Consider the following 24,812-nt stretch of genomic DNA (forward strand, 5'->3'; position numbering starts at 1 on the left):
CACCTGTGGTTTTAAAGCAAACCCCACATACTGCATCATGTCAGTACATCTTTAAAACATAAAGTCTTTATACAAAAATATCATTATCACACTTAAAAATGTCAGCAGTAATTCCATAATGTCATCCAACTCCCAGACAGTGTTCATATTTTCAATTTCGAAGCTTGGGTTTTTCCAGCTCTGATCTAGGATTACTAAAGACAATTACATCCTTAGAGATTAGACCATTCCGCTCATCCCCCAGGTGACCCTGACCAAGGTGTAATTATTTAAAGGGCACATGGAGCCTGCTGCCTCTAGACATGTCTTCTGGGAATCTGCATTTGTAGGGCATATTCTAAGAACTTAACTAGTTTTCCTTAAAATATCATAGTGAGTGGGTCAGGAAGGGTGTGTGAGCGTTTGTGAAATCAGAGGTCAGTTTTAAATCGAGGGAGGCTTGACTAAGGTGAGCCATCTCCTGGGGCTGCATTCAGCTTCCTGTCCCCTTCAAAGCCGCTCCATTTTGCAGAAGCTGGTTACACCCATTCCCCAGGCCTTTCTCGATACCTTTGACCTTCACAGATGTAAACCAGGGACTCTTTCTGTTCTGAATCATCTTGGAAAGGAGCCAGAAGCCGACTCTGCCTTGAGACTGCTTTAAAAGTGGGGATAGGGGAGACTAGAGGGGAAGGAGGAGGGGACAGTGATTTCAGTGATGGGAATGACCACCCCACATCGCTGTCTCTAGCTCGACTAGTCCAGCCACTTATGCAGCCTCGGCTGAGGTCACTGCCTGTAACTGGGAGAAAGAGCACAGCTCAGAGCGAAGCAAGGAAGCCGGGACCCAGCTCGGAGACCGGCCCTCACCCTGCTGCCCTCTGACCCCACCACCACCCACCCAAAGTGTTTTTTGGTGTTTTTTTTGTTTTTGTTTTTTTGCTGTACCCGGGCCTCTCACAGTTGTGGCCTCTCCCGTAGTGGAGCACAGGCTCCAGACGCACAGGCTGTGCGGCCATGGCTCATGGGCCCAGCCGCTCCGCGGCATGTGGGATCTTCCCGGACCGGGGCACGAACCCGTGTCCCCTGCATCGGCAGGCGGACTCTTAACCACTGCGCCACTAGGGAAGCCCCCCAAAGTGTTTTTAAAAGCTTTATGGCTTTGTTTTCTTTGTGCTGTGACAATGTTATCAAAACACTAATGAACACAAAGCAAAAATTAAACAAAACCCCAAACTCTATTTCGAAGCCCTTGGGAGAACTTATCTCGTCCAGCAGTTTCGAGGGAGAAGGCAAAACGTTATTCTCTGGCGTTTTTCCCCCCCTACCTCACAGACCTAAGCCAAAAGAATTACAGACAGGGGTGAGGAGTGCAGTGTACGGGAAGCCCAGTGGCTCCACGGGCCCCCAGTGATGACAAGAAGGCTGTGGGGAGGTTAGAGGGTAGGCACGCTGCCCGCCTGCTTCATGGTGGCTCGGAAGACAGTTTACAGTGTCATGGCCCTGCCCTCTCACTTTCTCTCTCTTCCTTTTTTCTCTGACAAGGTCTAATGTAAGTCTTTTAACCTTGGGGCTGTGTAGGTCATCTGGAGACGAGCCCCCGGCAAGCTCCCCCTCCCGAAGCAGGAAGATGTGCCAGTAGTTTACCTGGGCAGCTTCCGAGGCGTCCAGAAGCCTGCTGGGCCCTTGGCCCCGGCAGATGGGGGGCACCCTCGCTGCCCCCCTGCCTATGCCATGGTCGGCCTGCACAGCCTAGAGCCCCGGGGGGAACGGAGTGTCGCCTTCCACCCAGTGAGCTTCCCCGATGAGAAGCTTGGACGAGAAGATAAACCCACGATTCCCTACCAAGAGCTGACCTCCCCTCAGGAGAGCTTCCGCCAGAAACTGGCTGCCTTTGCTGAGATGACCTCTGGCTGCCACAAGGGCCCCAGGCCCTACCCCTCTGCACAGCCCCTGCGGGAATCCCTGCCCTCGGAGGATGACAGCGATCAAAGGTGCTCGCCCTCAGGGGACAGCGAAGGGGGAGAATACTGCTCCATCCTGGACTGCTGCCCTCGGAGCCCAGGTGGTCAGGACGCCTCACAGGCTGAGGACTCCGGGCGCAGACAGGGCTGCAGGGACTGCTCGCCGGCCTGCTGGGAGCAGGGGATGTGCTCGAAGCCAACCGAGGAGGAGAGGCGGGCTTTGAGCTTCCCCAGGGAGTGCCGCAGCCAGGGCCTGACAGAGAACCCACCCCGCCTGGGCCCCAAGAAGCAGTCCCTCACCTCAGAGGCCGCCAGCTCCTCGGATGGCCTCTCCTGCGGGAGTGCCAGTAGCCGCGCCAGCAGCCCCCTGGTCCCCCAGCACGGGAGCGATTCCTGCTCCCTCATGAAGGCACCTGGGCCGGGGAAGCAGCAGGACTCTGGCTGCCACGGGGTGGCCTCCAGCAGGTGCCTGGGGCTGACTGGGGAGCCCCAGGCCCCATCCCACCCCGGGGAGACTGCACAGCCTGAACCCATCTATGCTGAGAGCACCAAGAGGAAGAAGGCTGTTCCAGTTCCTTCCAGGCCACAGGCCAAGGCAGAACAGGCAGCAGCTGCCCAGGGCCAGGGCCAGGTGAGGATGGCTAACACCTGGGCTCAGAAAACAGCGTCTGGCTGGGGCCAGGACAGGGAAGGCCCAGAGGTGGCCCCCCAGGTGGCGGCCACCATCACAGTCATGGCGGCCCACCCAGAAGAAGACCACCGGACAATCTACCTGAGCAGCCCTGACTCCTCGGTGGGGGTGCAGTGGCCTCGCGGGCCTCTGAGCCAGGCCCCTGAGGCAGGCGAAGGGGAGCCTTCGGCTGGGCAGGGGCTCAGCTCGAGGGAGAGCCGCCATCACGGTGCCAGTGAGAGCACGCCCAAGGGGAGGCCTGCCATCCCTCCCAAGCTGTCCAAGAGTAGCCCCGGAGGGTCCCCAGTGTCCCCATCGGCCTCCCCCCAGCCCAACCTCAGCGAAGGCAACTCGGGTGTCACTGGGCCCCAGCCTCCATCCAGGGGCCCCGCTGACCCTGCTTCCTCCTGCCGGGCCAACGGTGTCCCTGCCAGCGACTCTGCCAGGGGCCCCCCGCCCGCCACTGCCACGTCAGCCTCGGACCAGAGGCGGCCCCGGTACCAGACCGGCGCCTGGAGCCGCCAGTGCCGGATAGAGGAAGAGGAGGAGGTGGAACAGGACTTGCTGAGCCAAAGCTGGGGGAGAGGGGTGGACGGTGGCCCCACGGGCCCATGCAGCTCCTCCACCTGGCTCCGTCCCCGCCCCACAGATGGCGCCTCTGGGCCAAAGAGCAAAGCCGGGACCGGGATGAGCAAATCGGCCTCGTTTGCCTTTGAGTTCCCCAAGGACAAAAGTGGGATCGAGGCATTCTCGCCTCCCCCGCCGCCTCCGAAGTCACGGTGAGTACAGTTGTGTGTGTGCGCGCGACTCCGGGGCTCATCTGGCAGGACCGAGGCCTCTTTCAGAAACCTTGGTCTTTGCCACCTGTACCGAAGCCATCAGGCCCAGGCTCAGAGCCCTACCTCCAGGCACCAGTGTCGGCCCAAAGGCCCTCGTGCCTTTGTGTAAATTTCTGTGACTTGGTGCTCAGCACACAAACCTACAAGCAGTGCCCTGCTTGGGATTGGCTATTCGGAAGGCATCTTTCCAAGAAGCAATGCCAAGCTGTCGCTCTTTCCTGGTGCCCGTCCTCTTATAATCTGGTACTTTTTTTTCTCTCCATCCCTCTGAAGTGTCTTCAGCAGGCTTTTCCCCCCAAATCCTGAAATTCCCCGTTTATTTAAACATGGAAAAGAAGGCTCCAGGAGGCTATGCTACAGAATCTCAAGAGGCAAAGAGATGGGGAGGCCAAGGAGCAAGGGCTCCTAAATTGTGACCATGATGGCGATTAGGCTTTGGAGCCAAAAGCAGAATAGTAGGAGGTGCTGCACATGGTTTGGAACCCTCAGATGTGGGTTTTTAAAGAAAAAAATATATATATAGTTTCATGGTAGCATGCTGAAACTGAAAGCTTTCTCCACTGCTTCACTGCTCTCAAAGGCCCGAGTTTAAAGTCCAGTTTAAAGTCCCTCTCAAAGGCCCAAGAAAAATAAATGCCTTTTTTAAGGTATTGAGTTGTACATGGAATTCAAATTCTGGGGGGTAAAAATGGCCCTCTATTAGAGCAGAACTGATTCCTATCAGGGAAAGGAGCAACCTGCTGTTTTTCAAAAGCTGACAGCCTTTCCGAACAGACTTTCCTTCAGTCGGGTCATCTCTGTTGGTTCTGTTTTAGCTCATGTGCCTCCAGGTTGATGTCAGAAGCGGGGAACTGACCGCAGGGGGAAGCGGCTGTGACACTTGACTTTGAACATCAAAGCATCACGGGCTGTGATACGTTCTAACATGGGCTTTTTCCGGGACCGCTACTTTATTCTGGTATTGAGTTGGGCGCCTGCTATGCAGAGTAGACAGCCATCCTCCAGATCGTAGGGTGACCGCAGACTCTTGGGCTACAGTTTTCACTCCCTAAATGAATGAGGCAGCTCAGAAGAGCTCCCATTTATATGGCACTTACTATGGGCCAGGCAGGGAGCTAAGAGACTTAGACATATTAACTCATTTGATGCTCAGAACAGCTCTAGGAAGTAGGAATTACCATCTACAGATGACGAAACAGAGATAGGAAGAGCTGAGTAACCTGCCAAGGTCACACGGCCATCCGTGGCAGTCTGCTTCCAAAGTCTGTGCTTCCAAACACCTAGGGCACATCAGCCGGCTTAGGGAGCAGTCAGGGCATGCGAGTAAAACGTGGGCATTGTATCTGTCTGCCTCAGGCCTGGGAAGGTTGGTGGAAAGCACTGGCTTTGGAGTCAGAAAATCGAGTTCATGCTGTGCCTGTCTCACCTACAGGTTAAGTGATCTTACGCAAGCCACTCGCTGTGAACGGGCCTCCAAGTTATTGTCCAAAATGGGCTAATAATAGCAATACATTTGCAGCACCCTGTTGTTGAAAGGCTCGAGTGAGATGAGCAGAATCCAATGCAGAGATTAGTTATGTAGGCAAAAGCCGCCCCAAGCTGTTGACAGTGGCAGGGACACACACACCCTGTAGGAATGGGCCTGGCCCGATCCCGGGAACACCACCTGAGCCTTGGGGAAGGAACTAAAACTTTCTTGGTGAGAATCATAATGTTTGGAGAAACCCCAGTCACCCACTGTAACAATGTGACTCAGGTAGAATGTTCGTTAGCATCTGGGTTGATTGAGATCAAGTTTGGGGGCCAGTTTTTTATGACAAAACCACTGGATTATATAAAACATAAACCAGGTGGGAATCTCAGAGGTTCTAGGTGCCAGCTCTTAAAAAAAAGTTTTTATTTTCAGAACTTTGGGGAGAAAAATCTAGGAAATAAAATTAGCGTAAGGGAACACAGAAAAAAGAAAAGAGCATCTGGTACCACTTAAAATAAATCAAACTAGTATATATATATTCATTTGAGGAAGATTTTTCAAGCATTACCAACATTCTCTTTTGAATCATCACATCTCTCCCATGAGGAGATAAGAGGGCAGGCTCAGGACCATAAATTGACTTTTATTTCTGGAACTCGGTACTGTACGTACTGAATTCCTTTGAGGAGGGTGTCAGGAACCCACAGCCTTCAAACCTAGCCGTGTGATGGCACATCAGAGTATTGATGAGAATGCAGCCCACAGTTGATCCAGTACCGATACCAGCACCACATTGGTGACTATTGCAGGCTGATGTCAGTTTTCCAAGATGGAAAAATGCTGGAAGGTCTTTGAGCGACATCCCAGGTTAACTTAATTTCTTCACATGGGTCATCTGTTCAGTGGGTCCTGTTTCTAAGGATCAAGCTCACCTGTGAACAAAGATAACTGCTGTCACGATGTGTATTATGTACCCTCACAGCTCTAGAGAAGGGGGCTGCTGCATGCAAGGTGGTGTTACTCTTTACTAACACTTACTTAAGCAGATCCACCTACTTTCTTGGGCGATTATGGAAGAAGAAAGAATCATGCTCCTACGGTCCTGTTTTACAAAACTGACTCACTTGGAGGGAAAAAAAAAAATAGATGTTGAGAGTGGCTTGGCTTTCCTGTGGTCTTGTTTTGAATGGTTGGCAGTAGCTTATCTGTTTTGAGATATCATCCTCTGTAAACTCCCATTAGGGTTCCTGAGGAAACTCTTGCTGTAATGCCATGTAGGACGAAGGCTCTCAATACTCATTTAATGCCTGAAAGCCATTTAGAGGTGTTTAAGTATATGCCCACCCCTCCTCCCGGGCAGGTAAGGGCCCTGGGTCCTTCTTTACCTGCTGCTGCCAAGGCAACCTCCTACCTGTACAAGCTCACACCTACTCAGCCTGACTGACCCCACTGAGTCTGGGTCACCCCTGCTCCACTTTAGAGCAGAGTTGGAAGGTGAGGGTCAACAAATATTGCTGGTTAGAAAATGAAAACCTGCAGGAAGGAAGTGTGGACTTCTTAGTTTAAATGTCACGTTCAAGACTTAAGGCAGTTTAATGAGAGCAGCCAGTGCCTGGGGGAGTAATTAAGATGCGAAAAAATCAAATTTATTTCTGCCTTTTATTTCCTTGTGGATGCAAACTGCGTTTTAAATGACTTATGGCTTTTGAATGACAAGGTCAGTTGAGGGAAAATCATCTCATTAGTGCAGAACAGGCATTTCACAAAGAAACCCCAAATGAGGCTGGTAGACCTGAACTCAGAGGTGGAATTGGAGGACAACAGGTGACTGAGAAATAAGACAGGTTTATAGGGTTTTAGTTTCCAAATGGTCTGGCCCCAGGTGAGACTAATCAAAAGAAAGAAACGTTTCCCCAAGAAAGTGAGGGATGACTTTGTTTTCAAGTTATCACTCATGCTTATTGTAATTTTAACCCAAGAGTACTAAGTTCTCCTCCTCCTCTGCAGGGATTCTGGGGGCAGAGACTGAGTCTGTCCTGGACTTTCGTTCATTCCTAATTTCCCTCCCTCCCTCCCTTCCACGTGGCTTCTCAGCAGACAGGTGGTGATGGTGTCAAAGATGGAGGTCTTTTCTGCACACAGAAGTGGCCACGTTGCTATCCAGAGGAACCAAAGCGACTTCATTGTGTGGTCTCTCAATCACATGATCTCTTAGCATGACCTTGAGGATGGGAGTCAGATGAGTGAGATGGGTCATTGTCTCCAGACCCCATATCCAATCTGATGAAACCTCCAAATGCTTTATTCTTGAAGCCCTTTCTACTGTAGTGGATTACAATGGGATGGCAACAATTTACTAAGAAATCCCACATTCTTCATGTACAACAGGTTTTTCTGGGTGGCATTCTGAAGATCACAGTTTGTATTGGAAAGCACTGTATGTGCTTCAAGAATCTTCTCTATGTTTAGCCTTTTTGACAAAACTAAGTCAGCTGGAGGTCGAGTCGGTCCAGGGGAGACTGAATACTGGGCATACTTCAGGGGGAGAAATTGCCTTCCACACCCCGCCCCCCTCAACACACACACAAAGTTTGGCAAACAGAACAAAGCACAAGTATCAACAATACAAGTTTATATCCTGCTCCGTGCCAGAGGGAAATTACTAGCTGGCCTCTTCCCATGAGTTTGTGGGTAGAACCTGACATGGGACATCCAGTGATGCTGAAGCAGGGAGAAATCAAATTGATTCCTCTCTTCCTATTCTGTAATTTTTTTTAAAATCACTGATTTTCATATATATGAAATATTTACAATATTCTCTCCATTTTTGAGCAGGCATCCATGGTGAAGGTTAGGGATTAGAGATTCTTTATTTTATTCATCAGATATCTACTAATTGCCTACTTTCTGTTACACTTTGTGCAAGGTGCTAAAAAGCCAGTGACTGGGGTTCTGCCCCTTAAGGCCCCTGAGGGTTGAGTTGGTATGAATTAAATCGGCAGATGTGCAAAATGACCACGAAAGGTTCACTCCTGCTTTGATTGCTTTTGATGAGACTGTTTACCATAGCATCTGGACTCTCACCAGATTCCTTGTTCTATTCAGTAAGGCCAAGGTAAGCTCGGCTTGGTGTCCAGGAGTAATGAAAAAATAGTCCTTCCTTTAAGGTCCTTTGACCTGATACAAGATCACACATAGTACAGCATATACATAACCATTTATTAAAAAAAAAAAAAAAAATCCAGATGCTCCTTGAAGGTGAAAAGCATGCTTAACCATCTGTCATCCCAAAATATCCTGCTCGATGCCGGGCACGTGTAGATGCTCAAGCAATTTTTATCCAATAGACAGTAGTAGGCAGAGACCATACCCTGTTTATTTCATCATGGCCCAAAGCACCTATCTTTATGTTTTGCGCATGAAGAAATATTGGAAAAGGAACAAGTAGCATCGTTAAATACTTGTATCAAAGTATCTTTCTGACACCCAGGTTTTGGGTGGCCCCAGTGCTCTTTTCTTGCCTCTGTTTTGGCAGCTAATGTAGTGTCTTGAACTAAACTGGATTCATATTCATATCTCTCTGAAAGCTTGTAAACTCTTGGGAGTACAAGAACCGTGTTTTATACATTTTCCTTTGACTTTCCCATAGGATACCTTGGGACATAGTAGGTATTCAATAAAAGATTATTGAATTAGGGGGAAGAAAGGCCAGAGGGAACTACAGATCTTGGCCTTATTTTTTACTGGACACCCCGTTATAATTCTGTGGCCAGCCTTGCTCAGTAGAACATTGTCGCCTTGAGTTAAAGAAACTGAAGTTAATAATTATTAATGCTTCAAGGTGGGCAAACACCATGAGGGCACAATGCATCCTTTCATGGATTAATTACTCTCCAACGATTGTACATTTGCTCTTTTTTTTAAAGCTGAGCAGGTGTGTGGAGCCCAGCCCTCTCTTGCCACAAGAATGTTCCTTTCAGGCAGTAATCACCTAAGGACTTTTTTTCCCCACCCATGAATTAACAAGGAATTCTAGGGTGTGGTTTAATTTCTCTGAGAATAGATTTTCCGTGCTTTCCGAGGTGGGTTGGGAAACACAAGCATGGGCCATATGATCAAGCCACCTCTGCCCATCAAGTGATCAAAGGGACTTTGTTCCTAGAATAGCCAGCCTACCTTTGAGGTGTGGAGCTCACACCTCTATTCTCTATTTGTAGTGCAAGAAATTTGTTGTTTGGCGATCATGAAAAGGCTTGCGTTTCCCTCTGTCAGGGTAGAGAGACCAACTACAAAGAATCCTCAGCAGCCATTTCTGCAGCTAATACTTTTCAGAGTTTAAGATGAGAGTCTTCATCCTCTGTGCTAAAATCGCTCATTATTTCTTTCTGTTGGCTTTTGAGCAGATCCCTAAAAATGCTGGGTATTAAGGGTGTTCGGGCAGTTCCCATACAGCTCTGTAAAATCCCCTGCTTCCACTTTTGTCTGATGCCCTGGACAGTTTATTCTCTGTACTTTTTTAACAGGCAGACTTATATAAACAAGTGTTCTCCATTGGGGGCAAAGGGGAAGTTCCAGATTAAAGACTACTTTAAAAAAATCCTTCCCTTTTTACTCAGATATTTTACTCTCCAGTTAATTTTAGTATCTGTCACTATCAAATGATCCCCCTGACTTCCTGTCAGTTTGGTTTTTAGCCGTTTCGTGCCCATTTATGCACGTGCTATAAAAATTTTCCCTAGAGTCTAAAACTTGTGTTTTAGGCCCATAATTGGCGGTGTGTGCACCGTATGTCCCTGAGTTGTAGAAACCCTCCAGAATGGCTCCTGACTTCAGGAGCTCTGTAGACAGTCAAAATGAATGAAAATCCAGCCACCTTGGATAAAACCATGAATGGTTGAGATAAATAGGCACATTAATTAGTAATAAGACCTTGAAGATCAGGAAGAAAGGGAAGAAGAGTCCTTGGAATTTTAAAATCAGTCGTAGTGAGGCGGTCGCTTAAAGTAATCCTTATGAATGTGTGCGGATCAAAAGGAGGGTTTTGTGAGTGCATATTCTCACACCACAAGTTAGGTTGCATCCTCCACACCAGCTGCAATCCGTTGGAGTACCAGTCTGGAGCTCTTCATGGAAAACAGTGAGGCCACGTGCCCACCCTGCAGGAGAGCTTGCCATCATCCATCAGTACTGTCTGCACGTTATACGAGGGGGGAGTGCAGACATGTGTGCCAGCTGCTTGCCAATCCAGCTTCGGAATCTAAAGTTCACCATCGGTGATGCAAAATCATTGGTGGTCAATAACTGTTTCGTATACTAATTTAAAAGTTCATACCTGGGAGGGGTGTGTGGTCTGTCCAGCCCACATGGCCCAAAGCAAAGAGTTTGCGGAAGATGGTCTTCCTCTCTGATTACAGCCTCAATCTCAGACTATTGTGCCAAAGTGGTTGGTTTTCTCTTAATGAGTGACTGTGAATATTCTGTGAAGTTTAATGAGTGATTATGAATATTCCATGCATTTTGGGAACTCTGTTTTAGTAAAAAACAGTTACCGTTAAGTCTAGTATCCAATATTTAAAGTATTATTTCTGCTTATAGACCTTAAATTTACATTTTCGGTCCTTAAATCTCATTAAACAATGAATTTTCACTTAGCCTCACCCTCTTTGACTTATAGCACTGACTTTCTGTGTCCCAGATTGAGGGGTAAGGGGGTCGCGTTAGGAGGTATGTCAGAATCTTTTGGAGGAATAGTTTTTGTAATTGGAAATTAAATATTATAATATAAATTTAAATTTTGGAAATTGAAGACAAATTATTGTTTTCATAATTCATATTACATATAATTTTTCCAAGTCTTTTTGACTGGTGGCAAGTTAGGCCATCTTTTTTTTTTAAAATAAATTTATTTCTTTTATTTATTTCTTTTTGGCTGCGTTCGGTCTTCGTTGCTGTGCATGGGCTTCTCCCTAGTTGCAGTGAGCGGGGGCTACTCTTCATTGCGGTGGCTTCTTTTCTTGCGGAGCACGGGCTCTAGGCGCGTGGGCTTCAGTAGTTGTGGCATGCGGGCTCAGTAGCTGTGGCTCACGGGCTCTAGAGCACAGGCTCAGTAGTTGTGGTGCACGGGCTTAGTTGCTCCGTGGCATGTGGGGTCTTCCCAGACCAGGGCTTGAACCCGTGTCCCTGCATTAGCAGGCGGATTCTTAACCACTACGCCACCAAGGAAGCCCAAGGCCATCTTTTTAATAAAAATGTTCAACGTGAGGACAAAACGCATCTCCCTAGGTAAGAAAGTAGAAGAAAACCGGGACAGGAATATTCACTGATCTGTTACGTTTACTTGGTGACCTCCCTTCAAATCTCTCAAAATGCCTTCTCTATATTTGTGTTCTCTTGAAATAGGGAATTGTCTGTGCAGTAAATCCTAAATCCAGCCCCTTGATCCAGCTTCTTGGCCCACCTTAAATACTGGTCTGCGTTTCCTGTGAAAGCAGGGAAAGCTAATGAAAGACTCTTCCAGCAGTACAGAGTCTGAGACTTTCTTGATGTTGATAGTCATTTAATCACCAAGTATTGAGGACTTGGTGTAAGTGGAGCTAAAACGAATTACTCCGGACAATTAAGTATGAGACCACACTGTGTCCCCATGGTCTTCATTCCTGAGCCATGCCTTAGGGTAACACACACAGACCAATTAGGGGCATATACAGTGAAGATCTTTTTTTTTTTTTTTTAATTAAAAAAATTTTATTTATTTATTTATTTTTGGCTGTGTTGGGTCTTCGTTTCTGTGCGTGGGCTTTCTCTAGTTGCGGTGAGTGGGGGCCACTCTTCATCGCGGTGCACGGGCCTCTCACTATCGCGGCCTCTCTTGTTGTGGAGCACAAGCTCCAGAAGTGCAGGCTCAGTAGTTGTGGCTCAGGGGCCTAGTTGCTCCGCGGCACGTGGGATCTTCCCAGACCAGGGCTCGAACCCGTGTCCCCTGCATTGGCAGGCAGATTCTCAGCCACTGCGCCACCAGGGAAGCCCCAGTGAAGATCTTTACAACATTGCTTACAGTAGCAGGGAGTTGGAGCAAACCCAGGTATTCATCTCTACGGAAACAGAAAAGTAAAATGTGTGTGCGATGAAATACTTAACAGCAGTCTTGCTTTGGAGAATGGGAGGTCCAGTGAAAGGATGGCTAGGGAGCCGCAAGAGCTAGATGGTCAGGAAGCATGCGTTAATTGTGGTCCCAGTCTGCACGGTTTTGTGCTTTCCTAGAGAAGCACTGGGCTGCCTAGTGAAGAGTGAGGATGTTTGGAGTTACCTAGTGTGACATTTTGATTTATAATAAGAAATCTACATTTGGTCTTCCTCCCCATTGCTGGCACAGAGCTCCTAAAACCCTTGGAATTTCCTAAGTGCTGAAAGCCATAAAGGTGTCTTTTATTATGTTAATGAGCTGACTTTTGGACCCCACCTAAGGATGAAGCCGGTTGCCAGGGGAACCAACCATGTGATTAGGGTCGGTATTTCAGTCTTACCCCCCACTACCACCTCCAGGGAGGGGAGAGGGACTGGTGGTTGAATCTGTCTCCAGTGGCCGATGATTTAAATTATTTAATCAGTCATGCATATGTAATGTAATGAATGTAATAAAAACCCAAAAGGACAGGCTTCAGAGAGCTTCCAGGTTGGTGAAGCAAGTGGCACATGTGGCCTGTGGGGCACTGGGAGAGGGCATGGCAGCTCCCTGCCCTTTCCCTATACCTTGCCCGAGGCATCTCTTCCATCTGGCTCTTCCTGAGTCTTGTGCTTTTAATTTTAAGTAAAATGTTTCTCTGTGAGCTTCTGCAGCCAATTTGGAACCTCCAACCTGTCTAACCCTAGCCGGTCGTCTGCAACAGAGGGCGGTCTTGTGGGACTGAGCCCTTAACCTTGTGGAACCTGAGGCTGTCTCTGGGTAGATAGTGTCAGAATTGAGTTGAATGGTAGAACACCCAGCTGGTGTCCGAGAATTGATGGCGTGGGGAGCACACCATCCCATGTTGGAATTGGGTGACCAGAACCCTTACCTGGGGTGGGGAGGGTTCAGCTAAGTCTGTGGACAGGAGATGAAGCTGTTGGGGAGCGGGTAAGAGGGTGCTGACAAACTGACCCAGGAGTAGGAGGGGAACCTTATCCTTATTAGGCAACAGGCTGGACCAAAGTGGAGAGTAGAGAAGTAGATCATCCTAGGAACTTAGTTACAAATAGCCTGAATCTCCCGAGTCAGGAGGGTAGGAATGAAATCTAACATAAATACATACAGATTTCTTAAGCCCGATAGCTGGGCTCAGAAGCTGGGCCAACAAAGTGGACTTGAAGCATTTGCTGAGTCAAGAGAAGGAGGGAAAGATCATTCTGAAAGCAGGGTTGCCAAAATCAGTAGTCTAGAAACAAAAAGATTCTGGCCAGGCAGAGATCATTGTGGTGGATTGATTCCAACAGGAATAGGTCAGGACTAGAACAGCGGCGATTCCCAGGTTGGTGAGCAACAACTCAGTACAGTTTTAGTTCAGTCCATCACTGGAAGTCTTCTGTGTGCTAGAGGGTGGGGAGGTGGTGTGAAGGGGGAAGGAATCATGGGAGGTTCTTTTTTTACAGTGGGGAGGCAGGCTAATATAATAAAAGAGGTTCTTCTGTTTCTAAATTTTTGTGTAATGGAGCTAAGCTACCTGGTCATCTGAAGACTACGTCAGCCCCTGAACCTGGAGCTACGCTACAGTTTATCAAGCTCTTGAATATGTAGATTCAAACTGAGGTCTGGATGACAGACAAGTCAACTCTTCCTAGTTATTTTAGAATAATGCATGTCCTCAAAGAATCACCCTGATGAACTTTCTTTTTTGGGTCTCTTCAAAGTACCAAGAGAGTGAAATCTCTAGCCCATCCATTTTCTGCTTCTATCCAGGTAGCAGAAAGAATTACTGGGTTTGCTGGAGGCTGCTGAAGTCTTCTCTCTGTCTCTCTCCCCATCTATCCATCCACCCACCCATCCACCCATCCACCCCTCTTTCTGTATAACCAGTACCTTCTATGTACCTGGTGCTGTTTTTAGTGCTTTTTAAATATTAACTCATTGAACCTTCCTAACCACTCTCCTTCCCCACAATGAGGTAAGTAGTACTGTTATCTCCATTTTATGGATGGGAAGCTATAGCACAGAGAGATTAAGCGTCTTTTCCAAGACACCTAGCCAGTAAGCAGTGGAGCAAGGACCCCAAACCCAGGCAGCGGAGCCCCAGTGTTCATGCTCTTAACTACATCAGTGGCCTTCCTGGGTGACTCTGAAATCTGTCTGGGAAGCTATTCAAATGCTTACATTGCTGTTGTTCCCAAAGGCTCCAGAGGGTCCTTCCACGCTATGCTGGCCTGTGGGCAGGGCAGCTGGTGGGAGGGGCCCCTCTGTGGATTGCAGTTGTTCAGTCTTTACTTCCAGTGGTTATTCATCGTCTTCTTTCCCATCTGCCCCTGTGTGAACAGATGTAAGAGCTTCCACCTTGGCTTAACAGGCCAGGAGTTGAAGACTTATTGTTCTCAGGCGATGGGATTGGAGGTGTAAGCGTAGTGGACCAGGTGATGGGGTCCAGCCGCTGTGTTCTTCCGTACTCTCTTACTTGCTCTCAACAGCTGGCCTCCCCATCCTCAGCCTTAGCTGAAACCTCCCCACGCTTGGTAGTTGCAAATATCTGCCCTTCTCGCTCCTGCACCAGAACCTCCTTGGGGAAGGACACAGCCACGCAGACTTGCGGCCACAAATAAGAGACTGATTTTCCAAGACAGGAAAGGTCATCTTAAAACCATTTGTGTCTCTCAACGCCAAAGTATATCTGTGTATAGTCAGGGCAAATGGCTCCAAATTTCCATTTGACCAATTTAAGCATTTTTATCCATTTTTATACTAGCTAACTAGTAACCTAAAGATGTGTGTGTAGGTGCAGTCGTGCGTGCGTGCGTGCACGGGCGCGCTTACCACTATCTTTAAAAATAAGCGTGGCTTGGGCTTCCCTGGTAGTGCAGTGGTTGAGAGTCCGCCTGCCGATGCAGTGGGACACAGGTTCGTACCCCGGTCCGGGAAGATCCCACATACCGCGGAGCGGCTGGACCCATAAGCCATGGCCGCTGAGCCTGCGCGTCCGGAGCCTGTGCTCCGCAACAGGAGAGGCCAGAAGAGTGAGAGGCCCGTGTACCGCAAGAAAAAAAAAAAAAGAAAGGCTTCATTTCTATTTTTAAATGGTTTCCACTGAATGCAAAGCACATTCATTTTGGGGTTGAACCAAAGGCTTTTTCAGCTTGAAGAGCCCCAGCAGTCACCAGTGCATTAACTGCAAATGCAAATTAACAAGTCTGCACCGTGGGGACCGTAAAGGTCATCTGACCCAAAATGAAACTGATTTCCTATCTTTATACATGCTAATAAATCAGCGGGGAAACCTGCCCCAGAGCAGACTGGATCCTTTAGTTCCTTCATTTGGCACTTAGACACTTGCAAAATAACTCCCATAGCATCTTCATCAAAGAGCACTAAAGATAAAAACAATAAGAACCTTTCTGGCGTAGCTATCTGCCTTTCTCATCCCATCTCTTGAAAAAAAATTTTTTTTAACTGCAAGATTGTGTAAATTCAGGATATTTTGGGACTGTTATATTTTGTAGATATGAGAAAGGTCCAGCTTTGCTGAGGGCTGTTGTTTACTCAGTGTCCCTGCCTCTTGCATGCCCCTTTTGCAAGTTTTGCTGGGCAAGTGTAATTCTTTTCTTAAAGGAAACATTTATCCTCCTAGATGCCTCCCAGTTATTGAAACAGAGGCAGATAAACTTAATCAAGAAGTATTTAATAATTACTCTGTGTTCCAGCATGTCCTGACTATGACACAGCTCCTCAAACAGTTTATAATTGTGGTGGCAACAAGCCTATTTCACATGAAACAGAGTAATCTAACCAGGATTATAACCAAATGCTTAGTGATGTGAATCAGACTGGTGTGAGTTCCAGAGGGGAGAGACCAGTCAGAGAAGATTGAGATGGTTTAGGAAGGGTTTTTAGGTGAGTGATCCTGCTGCTAGGTCTTGGGGATGGAAAAGGTTTGAAGGGGAGAGAGAATGTTTTCCTCTGTGCCAAGGTGGGGAAAGGACAGGAATGCAGGGTGCTTTGCGGACAGTGGGAGACTAGCCCCATTAGAGCAAAGTATATATGAGCATAAGTAATAGGTATTGATTAACCAAAATGGTGATAATTTTTTTCCAAACTAAAAACTAGGCATATGTTCTAATGTACAGACCGTGTGGGGAAATATTTGAAATAGGGAGTGTCAAAGAAAATCCAGGGTGTGTGTTTCTGTCACCATAGAGGACCAGAGCTGATCTAGTATGGCTGCCAAGGTCAAGAATACTTACAAGAGCTCCATGTAGGGCTCTTCAGGGTTGGTCATCATTATGAGAGTAGAATTTTGGAAAGATTTTGAGTCAGGATGATCTGCCCCAAGGCTGCAGATCTTTTTGGAAGATGTGGCTTGAACACTGTATATACTTTTTGAAAGGAGATTGATCAATATTTATCTACCAGGTTGTAGATAAACATGTTTTTAAATGTATTTATTTATTTATTTTGGGCCGCATTGGGTCTTCGTTGCTGCGCGCGGGCTTTTCTCTGGTTGTAGCGAGCAGGGGCTACTCTTCGTTGTGGTACGTGGGCTTCTCGTTGCGGTGGCTTCTCTTGTTGCGGAGCACGGTCTCTAGGCCTGCGGGCTCAGTAGTTGTGGCGCACGGGCTTAGTTGCTCCATGGCATGTGGGATCTTCCCGGACCAGGGCTCGAACCCGTGTCACCTGCATTGGCAGGTGGATTCTTAACCACTGTGCCACCAGGGAAGGGTTGTTGAAGGAGGGACGGTGTCACCTCCACTCACTATTGTATGCACAAGACCTGACACAGTGCCCGGCACGCAGCAGGCAGTCAATATTTATTCGTTGGAAAATCTGAGAGTCAGAAGAGACAGGATGGGGGATGCACTGCAGGTCCTACAGGCATAAGATAAATTAAAACGGGGTGCTCCTATTCACCAAGCAAACCCCATGTTTTAGCTCAAATCATTGAATGATTTTGACTTTAGGATGTGGCCAAATAGTAGAGAGTGAATGGGGTGAAACCGAGTGTATTTGAGAGGGTATTTGAATTGCTTCTAATGATGCAGCCCATCAGGACAATTGGAGATTGAAGGCTGCAGGTCACAGAGGCAAAGCCGTCCCTATTTTCCTGTGCTTTTGCAGGAAGTGCATTTTATAGAAAAGTCAGAGAGGAACTGAGGGGAAACGGAGAGCTCTGAGCTGGTGAATGCACAGCAGTCTGACAGGGCACTCATCAGGCCCTTCATCCTCAGGGCTGCTCCGCGGGACCCCACGGTCACTGGCACGGCCCATCCCCAGGCTCTGGGGGGCCATGCGGATGGTCACAGCACCGCAGGCTGGAGTCCGGGATGGTAAGAGGCTCTCATTCTTTGATTTAGGCATGACTTGATTTATTCGCATCTAAACCAGTCTGTTTTCACTTCTTGGTAATGTAAACAAGGTATATAGAGTTTTCTAACGTGTTTGTGCTTTCAGAGCTACCCGCAAGGGCTTCTCCAAAAGGCTAAACTTAGCAGTGAACTTGCCCAATCCAAAGACTGGGTGGTGTGATTGTGTACCAGGGTCTGGAGAGCTAGTCTAAAACTGCATGCTGGCATTATGTGACTTTTCATATCTTCTGCTCCAGAAGCAAAAAGTTTTCAACCAAATGGATGTGAACTAAACCAAAGTCGGCCGTGAGAATGAAAATGTGCCTCTGTCACACTTTAAGTTGTGCTGCCGCATGAGGATTCTAGCAGCCATGTGAAGTTCGAGATACAATCTCTGACCCACACTGGGGTCCAGTATCCGTTAAAAATTTTGGACATTCTGAAAACGCAGGGGGTATTTTTAGACTCGGCTTTTTTCCTACAAATGAGGAAGTCTGGCAGATGGCTCTTCCGGCTGGATTATTATTATTTTTTGCAGCTTTCTACTAATACAGTATGGAGAAAACTCTGGCAAGGCTTCTTTCTCCAAGGACAATGGGGGGAAAAGCCATTCTGCAAACACCGGGCAGCAGCTGCAGGGCTCAGGTCTCTAAGGACGCTGTGCCACTGGCTGTGTATTTCACGCTGCTCTCCTGTGACTGTGTCTAATCAACGTGGGGAGGCAGGGAAGGAAGTCTGAGCAAGAGCAAGTCATTTATCACAGCGCGGAGCAAAGACATCTGTGCGGGCCCGGCTCTCGCTCCAGCTGATAAGAGTGTTATTTGCCACCCAGAGAGGAAAGACTAGAGTATGTGGTTTTGGGCCCATGAAGCCACTTCCTTAAATCACATGACATCAGTTCATCTTATAGATGGTTTGCACTGGTTTCATGAAAGGCAAATCAAACTATCACTAATGAGGGAAAAGTGCCTTTAGAATGAGTATAGTCTTGTTATGTGTTGCTGAGTACATTCGGATTGACCTTGGCCTTGCATCTGACAGAACAATCCATTAGGGCTCAGAAAAGTCACCTTCGGAATGTTAAGCCTTTTGCAGGGATTCTGAAGAAATCTATTGCACACACAGACTGGAGATACAAAAACAATGTGATTGTCAGTCTGCTTTGATGGCCGGCTTCCCCTTTCATTTTCAAATCTGGTGTGTTTTTGTTCATTCAATAATTAAAGTGGCAATTCTCTAAGACAGCAGATCATACAGGTTTCCAAGGTGGAAGATATTTGATGCAGTTCATATGACAGATTTAAGAGAAGGGGTCACCCCTTTCCTCCTTATTTACATCTAAGCATCCCAACTGCCTGTTGGGTTTTTGTTACTGGGCGGGAACCTGGGCTTCCTGAGCTTTTTTGGTAGAGAAACAGTAGTAATATCCCCAGAAGCCATGGAAACATGAAAATTCCACTTGTGGCTTGTACTAAGATTGACCAAAGTCTGCATTTGGAGGCTTCCCACTTCCACACACACACACACACACACACACACACACGCACGCACACAGAATTTATCCTGCAGCCACAGGAATCTGATTTTGTCTACATTCACTTGGTGGGCTTCACAGCTATGACTTCTCATAGTGACTAGATGCAGAAAAATTAACACCCACAGTCTCAGGCGAGTTGTTAGGACTGAGAAATAACTTTTTCCATCCATGAGGCTATTCTGTGGTGGAACCAATCCTCATAGAGCCTGTCTGTCCCATGGGGACTGATGGAAATCTCACTGGGTCATCTCTGTGTTCCTTGCCTTTCAGAGGCTCAGCAACAGGTCAACAGGAATGGCCATCCTGGACTCATTCAGGACCTAGTGATTTTCTTTCCTTCTTTCTAGAAATGAACATTTCTATGTTCATTTTCAACTTATCAAGTATTTCAAGCATACGATGAAGTTCAAAGAATAATTTAACTCACTTTCATGTGTCCCCCTAAGATTTTTTAAATATTAACATTTTGTTACCTGTTTTGGATTTTTTAAAATAAAATATTGCAGGTACAGTGGAAGATCCCTGTCCATCCAATTTCCATTTCAATTTCCCCTTGCTACCCAGAGTCATCACTATCTTGAAGTTGATGAAGTTATTTCCATTTTACCACATATATGTAATATATAAAGAATACATAGCATCATTATGTGTTTTTAAATTGTATATAAATGGTATCACACTTTACATGAGGCTTTTGCAATCTACTTTTAATATTCAGCATTTTAAGAATAATTTTCATACTGGTACCTTAAAATCAAGTTTATTTATTTTTGAATGCTATGTGGTATTCCATTACAAGACTATACCACAGGGTATCCACTCCTTTATTGATGGACATTGGACTGTTTATGATTTTGTTTTTGCTGTTAGTAACACCGTGAACAGTCTTGTCCATACATGAGTTTCTCTAGATCTGCCCTGTACAGTGCAGTAGCCACTAGTTAAAATGTGGTGAGCCTAAACTGCAATGTGCTGTAAATATAAAATACATACCAGATTTTGAAGACTTAGAATGAAAAAAATATATAAAATATCTCATTAATAATGTTATATTCATTGCATGTTGAAATGACAATATTTTTATGCATTTTGTGAAATAAAATACATTATTAAAATTAATTTCATCTATAATTTGGCTACTAAAATTTTTTAAATTTTATATATATATACATGTATAGATATATGACTTGCATTATACTTCTGTTGAATAAGGCTGTTCTATCAATAGATCAGGAGTCAGTAATCCACCACCCACAGGCCAGCCATCTATGTCTGTGAATAAAGTATTACTAGAAAACGTACCCATTTGTTTACATATAATGGCTGCTTTCCTGCTACAACAGCGGAGTTGATACTTGCAACAGAGACTTATATGATCTGTGAGCCTAAAATATTTACCATCTGGCCTTTAAGGAAAAGTTTGTCTATCCCTATTTAACCTTTTTTGAACCAGGTTTTTAAAATATATTTTAAAGAAATATATTTAATATTGTGATCCAACACACATACACACACGAAACAAAAATTCCACAAAACAAAGTTTCACAAATCCTCACTCTACATTTTCATATTTTTTTCTGGTCTGTTCTTATTAAAATAAACTGCTAGTTGGTAAACTGCCTTGGCTCATGAAATTGACCTGGCCATTCATTCACTACTAGTCATTTGAAAATCATTGTTCCCTTTGCATCCGGCACTGCGCATTTTTCTTTCTTTTAATACTTCACTGTTATACTAAATAATTATGTGTGTGTGCATGTGTGTATCTGTATATACTCATACATACACACATTTATGTATTTCTTAGTTTCATCTATTTATATACATTTCATCTAGTGTTTTTCTGCACCAGCTCAGCAGCTATGGTGCTGGAATTTCTCCCTTGGCAGCTTTCTGAGCCTGAAAACCAAGAGACTCCAGGGGCCACTTTGAAGAGGGCAGCGTAGTTGGATTGCCATAGATCTGGCTTTTTTCCTAGACTGAGGACTTGTCGTTATTCACAGCTTCATATCTTGGCTTCATCTGCAAAAGCCATTATTGATGGATTTGATGAGGATAAAAATATTTTATGAACCTTTCTATGATTATATTTTGCCAGAGGGTAAAATAAAGATAATATACTGCCGTAGCACTTCCAAAAGATTTGATATCCCCACGGTCCCTACAGTGACATTGAAATATAAAGAATACTATTAGTTGTAACATTGCCATCACTGTCACACTTAGGTGTAACAGCTTTAAAACGTTTTTTAATCTGGTTCTAAGGGTTGGAGGTGGGGAGACAGACATGTTTCTAGGGAGCACATTTCATGGGAACGAACTTTCTCTAAACTTTTCTGTTAATGAACAAGGGATTCCAGTGCCTGTGAGGACCAGTACAGGGCTGTGCAATATTGAACACAGAGGATGATCGATACATTCTTGGCTGTAAGGTCATGTGCATTGAACGAGGCAGCTCTGATGCCAAATCAATACTGTATTGTGTATTTCCTACGGCAGGTATTGAGATATAGATCTGCCGTAGTGGGAGCAGGCATGTAATCAGGAAATACCAGTTCAGACAAATCTGGGTTACCACCAACAGGGAAAGGGCTGGATTGATTGTGGTCTGTCCCGCTGCGTGGGGAAAATGTCAGGTCAGAGTGAATATTCATGTAGTCCTTGGAAAGAGAGAAAGAGAAATCAATAAGCTAAACCTTCTACTTAATAATGGAACTGTTTTCTCCAAGGCGAGTTCTTTTTTCTTGAACTTGGTATTCCTGTCCCTGATGTATCGGTCATGCTATCTTAGAGATTCAATCAAAGATTTCATAGAAAGCCTAAGGGCAGATTCATTCCATAGTTCTGGAATAAGGGTTATGTTAACATGGTTCCATCTAAACATTGCACTAGATGTCTGGTTAAAATTGACCTTAAGTCTAAGGAATAAGCTAGACCCTTTGAAGCTATGTCAAGAGAGTATCAGGCACAAAAGAAATCTCTTGTTTTTGGTCTGAATTTGCAATTCCCTTGTCCTGTGATCTTGCAAAACCTACCCAATCTCTGTGTATCTCTATACATTGGCTTGTATGATAATGTTTAATTTTTCTTTGTAGAGATGTTACATAGGATATAGTAGATGACGTAAATGTTTTGGCAAACGGGGCCAGAATATGAAGGCAGTTCCTCCCAAATCATGATTTTGGTGCTTTTCTAAATTTAATAGACTCACTTCTCCTTAACCATGCTTGAGAAATCTCCTGCCATTCATGTGCGTAAGGTTTCAGAAGAGTCCCTGTTCTCTCTTCCCCAAACTGTTTTTTTAAAACTTACTGGCACTGATCAGGCTTCAGGAGCATAGTAAGTTCATAATCCATCAGCTGGTTTTTGAATAGAAACCAAATTAATTACTTTTATCATTTGTCTCTACATTTTCCAGGCACCTTTTAAAAATGAACAAGAGCAGCTCTGATTTGGAGAAGGTGAGCCAGGGCTCTGCTGAGAGCCTTAGCCCATCCTTCAGGGGCGTCCACGTCAGCTTCACCACGGGCTCCACAGACAGCCTGGCCTCCGACTCCAGGACCTGCAGCGACGGAGGTAACAGACTTGACCTTGATGGAGAGGCTTAGAGTCCCTGAGTCTGGAAGGCCAGCCTGGGTTAATTGCCTAGATTCGGAAGCGCCGAGCTAGACCTACTGTCTTGGTCCCACTTTCCCTGTGAAGTAGACTCTACCAAGGAGCAGTTGACATTTATTCCCTATTGAATTTATGACAAGGTGCCTCATCCCATATCTCCCTCTCCAGTTACACACAGCGCATCCGCATGGCAGCAAGGTGGGAGGAGGCTGAAGTTGGAAGCATATCGAAAGACTCCTGATTCCTTGGGTAATGAGACATCTGTGTATAGGTCTGCGTTCCATTTCTGTCCTCAGGATTAGTTTACAGGGGATTGGGTGCATGCCAACCACAAATTCCCCCTCCTCCACCCTCTGGCTCTCTCATTCTTTCATGGGCACACACACACACACACACACACACACACACACACACACATATATATGCACACACTTCCTTGGACACGCAGCAGGTGTTTACATAAGTGTGTGTTGAATTAAAGCATGAAGGCTTCATTAGACCACCATCCATCCCACTTTCTGGATTAAGCTCTAAGGCATAATATGTGGCTAAGTCCTGACTGGGTGTACAGTCGGCCCTTGGTATTCTCGGGCTCCGAATTCGCAGATTCAAAGAACTTCCAACCTCTGTTGGTTAAATCCGCGGATACAGAGGGCCGACGGCACTCCGCCATTTTGTATAAGGGACTTGAGCATCCACGAATTTTGGTAGCTGAGGTGATTCCTGGAACCGATTCCCCGCAGATAATGAAGGACGACTGTATTCCTAAAAAAAAGAACTCTTGCTTTCCTGTAGTTGTGATGGGTAGTATTAAAACCTTCACCCTTTAACACTTGTGTGTGTGTGTCCTCTCCTGCATTTCTCATTGACTTGCCCTAGCATGTTAGGTTTGGACGTGTGCTAGCATGACTGTCTTTCTCAGTCCTAAGGAAGTATTTCCTCTCAGTAGGCATTTTTGGAGTAGAGGGTTCCATTGTGCATTTACTGTCACCAACATTTTTCTATCTAAAAGATTAGCACTGCTAAGACAAAAGCATATGTTGTACGTCAGCCTGTGGTGTGTTCTGATGGGAAACTTCTGACAGCTCTGACTTCAAAACAGGAAATATCTTAGCCTGATTTGGGTGGGACGTGGCAAAAGAGGATTTTCTTTCTCTGCAGATTTTCCTGGGTTTCTGTCTTTTTCCTTTTCCCATTCCATTGTGCAGAAATTCTACAAGGCACCTTATGCCATGGAAGGCTGGGCTGCGCACGTGAACCGTTAGTCCCTGTGCTGGTCAGCCCTGACCTGCTGTCTTGGGATTGTGAGCAATTCTGAGGGAGGGGTCTTTCATCCCGCACTTGCCAGCTGGTGTTGGTGAGAACTGGACTTAATTGCCCCAGCACTTTGCTTCTCAGAACCAGCGGATCATGCTGTTTGCTCTCAGGGCTCTTACACGGTCTAGCCAGGAAGGCAAGATTAAAATACGTGACATGTGGGTGGATGGGTGAAGCTAGGAAATTGGGCTGCTCAGAACAGGAGTGCTTATGAAAGCTTCCAGAGAGAGAGAAATCAATGAGTGCTGATGTAGGGTTCAGGGAAGGCTTTTTCCTTTTTTTTCTTTTGGGCCATGCCTGAGACATGCGGGATCTTAGTTCCCTGACCAGGGATTGAACCCGCGGCCCTGCAGTGGAAGCGTGGAGTCTTAACCACTCCACTGCCAAGAAAGTCCCAGAGAAGACTTTTTGAGGACATGGGACTTCAGCTCTTGTCTCCAGAGTGTTTAAAATTGAGAAGGTAGAGGGAGGAGGAGGGGTCTTTGCAGGTTAAGGAAACAATTCAAGAGGAGAGAAGGCACAGGGTTAGCGGTGCACATGGGGAAAGGGTCAGACCAGCCCGACGCACTTCAGTGGAAGCAAATGAGGGGCAGTGGGACATGAGGTGGTGGGAGGCTGGGGGCTGGATTGTACAAAGCTCTCAAAACCAGTTTGTGGAGTTTGGAAATAGGGAGCCACTTGAGGGTTTATGAGTACAATGGTGACACCTAACTCAGTCATTTTCGAATTAAAATGAACATATTTTCTTGTACGCCTGACACTGAAATCACATTGTAAATCAACTGTACTTCAATTTTTAAAAAAGAATATATTTTCATGGTTAGTCCTTTATCATGAACGAGTTATTCAGTGGAAATGCACCTCGAAATTTAGATTCCTAGAAGATCAACAAAAAGGTATA

At 46.1% G+C, this 24,812-nt stretch overlaps 1 protein-coding gene across 3 annotated transcripts in view; it reads left to right on the forward strand.

The window, feature by feature from the left end:
* Positions 1–24,812, forward strand: part of PRAG1 (PEAK1 related, kinase-activating pseudokinase 1) — a 50,581-nt gene that overhangs the window by 5,185 nt on the left and 20,584 nt on the right. For all 3 annotated transcript variants that reach the window (XM_029226458.1, XM_029226460.1, XM_029226459.1), the window contains 2 exons: positions 1,561–3,392; positions 22,398–22,555. In XM_029226458.1, coding sequence (XP_029082291.1) covers positions 1,561–3,392; positions 22,398–22,555 — 1,990 coding nt within the window. The remainder of the gene's footprint in view (positions 1–1,560; positions 3,393–22,397; positions 22,556–24,812) is intronic.

The sequence above is a fragment of the Monodon monoceros genome, unplaced genomic scaffold, assembly GCF_005190385.1.
Source record: "Monodon monoceros isolate NGI ecotype Baffin Bay Population unplaced genomic scaffold, NGI_Narwhal_1 Super_Scaffold_17, whole genome shotgun sequence".
NCBI classification, from domain to species: Eukaryota; Metazoa; Chordata; class Mammalia; order Artiodactyla; family Monodontidae; genus Monodon; species Monodon monoceros.